The 3,718-nt window shown below is 36.4% G+C and overlaps 1 protein-coding gene across 2 annotated transcripts; it reads right to left on the bottom strand.

Moving 5' to 3' along the window:
• Positions 1 to 549: 549 nt before the first annotated feature.
• LOC141900341 (GTP-binding nuclear protein Ran-like) lies at positions 550 to 3,621 on the bottom strand. 2 transcript variants are annotated; one of them, XM_074787187.1, is made up of 7 exons: positions 3,569 to 3,621; positions 2,854 to 2,939; positions 2,679 to 2,763; positions 2,466 to 2,591; positions 1,898 to 2,085; positions 1,599 to 1,769; positions 550 to 1,517 (listed from the first exon to the last, which is right to left on the bottom strand). In XM_074787187.1, the coding sequence occupies exons 2-7, from the start codon at positions 2,911 to 2,913 to the stop codon at positions 1,473 to 1,475; spliced, it is 675 nt and encodes a 224-aa protein (XP_074643288.1). In that variant the 5' UTR covers positions 2,914 to 2,939; positions 3,569 to 3,621; the 3' UTR covers positions 550 to 1,472. The 2 variants fall into 2 exon arrangements, with proteins under 2 accessions (XP_074643288.1, XP_074643289.1); XM_074787188.1 differs by lacking the exon at positions 3,569 to 3,621 and adding an exon at positions 3,493 to 3,513.
• Positions 3,622 to 3,718: the final 97 nt, after the last annotated feature.

The raw sequence follows: 3,718 nt of genomic DNA, 5'->3' as shown, positions 1-3,718 counted from the left end.
TGATCGGACAGCACTATTTGTTGGACTGAACATGTGGAATTCCAAAGTCCTTCGAATCATCAAAACAACCTCAATTTATTCTACAAATGGGATTTTAATTTCAAGTTTTTCTCTAATAACCAAGATTGATTGCATTTTTTTCTAATGCCTGGTGAATATAGCTAAAGGAGGTACAATATATGTGTATATCCGTGTTGTTTGCATACTAGTTTCAAGGCCAAGTGGGTTTCCATCGGTCGGTATTAGATCCAAGACTCGAATGTCATGAGCGATGACGTCACAGGTAAACAATAACATTGCAACGTGTAGCCGCTGTATAATCAGTCTGATGACTTATTTTCACATGAAAGAAGTCCAGTCATGCTCGATGACTTCCGATTGTCTCATTCCAAAAATGTGGGCACAACACATAAACCAGTATCAATGTAGATGATCCAGATCCCATAATTAATGTTCCGCTTCAGTAAAGTTCATCATTATGGCCAGACCCCTCAGGAAAGGCTCAACGGTACATTCTCGAGATGAAACATAGATGAATTCAAGAGACAATTTCAGAGACGATTGTTTACTTTATTTTTACATTGTATTATTGAATCCATAGTTCATGTAGTATCAGTAACAAATATGAAATGAGACTGAATGAAAAGTATTTTCAAAGGCATCGGGCCGCCTCGGAACTTAAAACAAATTTATACGCATGACAATAAATAAATTGGAACATCTTGGAATTTATCTTACGGTACTTAACATCCATTATTAGACAGGACAGTAGAAACTGCACAATGATATCAATGACACACAAAATATATTCTGCATTGAAAGATTCTTACACTTAGTTGAAGCGGAGAACTAAAACATTTTGAAACGATGTAAGAATCACTAGCCAGAAATCAAATTATCAATCAAATGTCCAATGGGTGCATATCGCATTAAAAATAACAGCTTGCGAGTAACTTAACTATGGATCATATTGCTATAAAACATAACGCCTTTATCACATGAATATTAAGTCTTAAGCTGAAAATCTGTGCCACAACTTTCTCTAGTACACGAAATATCTTTGTTCTTTCGCATTTCTTAATCCTGAAGTCACTAACTTCACTCACTCGTTCGCGCACTATTTTCAGTTTTTTTTTTCAAGCAAATAAATAATCCCAATCCAGAACATCGGTCGTCTTTTTCAAGTGTCGCTGTTCAAAAAAGATCGTAAATAGTCGTTTGTCAATGAGTACACAGGGCAGACAACAAAATTGGTCACGAACGGATATCATAATTGTAGTCTGTAGAAGATCAAAACGCTTCACAATTCGCAACGGTTGATTTAACGCATCACAACTCGTAGAAAATGATTAAATGCACTAGAATTCGTAGAATTATAGAGACTTGCTGTGAATGAAACTATCTCAGTCCACCCTGCAGCCTGGTAACAATTTATGAAGCATTAATGGCCTATTCTCTTGTAGAAGTATTCACTAAAATTCGTCATCATCATCGGGTAACTCGTTCAATTGTGCTTCCTGAAAAGAGAGGGAATTGTAAATATAACAACTTTCAACAAGATATTAAAACATTTTCAACATCGACTACAATCTACATACTTTTAGATCATTTTCACATTGTTGAATAAGCTTAGGATCCATAGTAACGTCAGGTGGAAGCAAAGCTGGCATAACCGTGAATTCTAAATTTGGATCGCCGACTAATTTTTTGGTCAACCACAGGAACGGTTTTTCAAAGTTGTAGTTACTCTTTGCGCTGATATCGTAGTACTGAAAATCAAACAATCAAACGCCGATCTCGGTATCACAAGAAATCATTAAATCGACATTCTGGCTAACAAACAGAAAAGTATCGAGATAAAATGAGCTTTTTTTTAGTAACAGCAGTAAAGTTTTACCTGTAAATTCTTCTTTCGATGAAACACTATGGATTTGGCCTTGACCTTCCTATCTTTGATGTCGACCTTGTTTCCGCAAAGAACGATCGGTATAGTTTCGCACACGCGCACCAAATCGCGATGCCAGTTCGGTACATTTTTATACGTAACTCTGGACGTGACATCGAACATGATTATCGCACATTGTCCTGAAATCAGTTGACATTTATACAGCTATATTTGAATTCAGCAGTACGCGTACTAACGAACACTAGGTTTTGTGCTATTCTTTCTGGTTAAAATCAGACCCAACCACATTGGGTACAAATGCACTGCCTTAACAAATCATTTCAGTTATTTCTTTAACCAAAAACTTTTCAAATTCCATTTTTCCATCACTGTTCGGCATTCAACAAATCCTAATTTGACATGCGTACTTTCCGAGAGTCGCTCACAATTGCCGACTGAGCTGGCAAACAAGCCTTATCAAACCTCTAAGCTTACACCCAAATAGGCTAGTTGAAGGCCCGACATTAAAGAAAACTATCTTAGGTTAGTCGTAGTTAGTATTCTATGCTTGCAATTTTACCTTGAATATAGTAACCATCTCGAAGTCCACCAAATTTTTCCTGGCCAGCTGTATCCCATACATTGAATCTGATACAACCTCTACTTGTGTTGAATACTAACGGATGAACCTCTACACCGAGTGTTGCTGAAATTCAACATTCAATCTAATTGACTTCATCGCATGCGGACATTACAATACGAGCCAAGACTTTCATTGAATTGAACTCCTTACCGATATATTTCTTTTCGAATTCACCGGTTAAATGACGTTTTACATAGGTGGTTTTACCAACACCACCATCTCCAACTAAGACAAGCTGAAACGAATGATTTAAATTTGATTTAACATTTTTGGCAAATAGGAAACGAGAGACATCCGCAGGGAACCGTAAGATAAATAAAAATACCTTAAAAGTAGCAGCAAATTCGTGACCGGAGTGACCCTCTTGACAGGGAGCTAGTGACATGATTACAAATTAAAGTAGATATGATTCTGAAATAAGAAAACAACTTGATTATTATAAATTGTGCATTCATGGAATATATGGTGAGATACAACAAAAAAAACTGTCAACCATCCTACAACAATTGTATTTAAAACCAAGATTAAAATTCTTCAGCTATCAATACCTCAGTTAAAAGTGCAAGCCTAGCTAGATGGGGAACTCTGATTTTTGGACTTGAATTGATTGAAAAAATGTATCCAAGGAGACTATGGCTGTGTGCCGTGGGTCAAAGACAGACATTCACATTGATTGACAAAAATTATTTAGTCGAGGGGTTGAAAGTCAAATTTTTAAGGTCACTGCGTGGAGTAGTGGTGAATTATCAATGGAAATGGACAAAATGAATTGAATAAGAACACACAAGGCAACTTGACAACATTGTTTAACAGCATAATTTAGAAAATGGCCCAACAAAATCGAGTGAACGAGCAGAATGTTGTTTGACCAGAACTGCGACCGTAAGAAAGTAAAATATTTCAACGATTTAAAGAACGAACATGTTCGTGAAATTACTTGACTAAAACTCAAAGATATATTTACACTATGGTAACTTTTTGGAAGATATAGAACCGTCTTCACATAGATGTCGATCGATATAAGAAACCCATCTACTTACCACGAAAGTCGTGTGTAGAGCAATGGCGGCGACCGTGTTGTATCCGGTTGAAACTAGTTTGGCGCGAATATTTTCGGAAAAATTATCGCCATCAATCCGATCAAAATAAATCTAATCAATAACGAAAAGAAATTGACATATATCGATCAA

Source organism: Tubulanus polymorphus, chromosome 2 (assembly GCF_964204645.1).
Source record: "Tubulanus polymorphus chromosome 2, tnTubPoly1.2, whole genome shotgun sequence".
Taxonomy (NCBI): Eukaryota; Metazoa; Nemertea; class Palaeonemertea; order Tubulaniformes; family Tubulanidae; genus Tubulanus; species Tubulanus polymorphus.
Note: the sequence above shows the minus strand (reverse complement) of the source record. Positions and strands in the feature narration are given on the sequence as shown.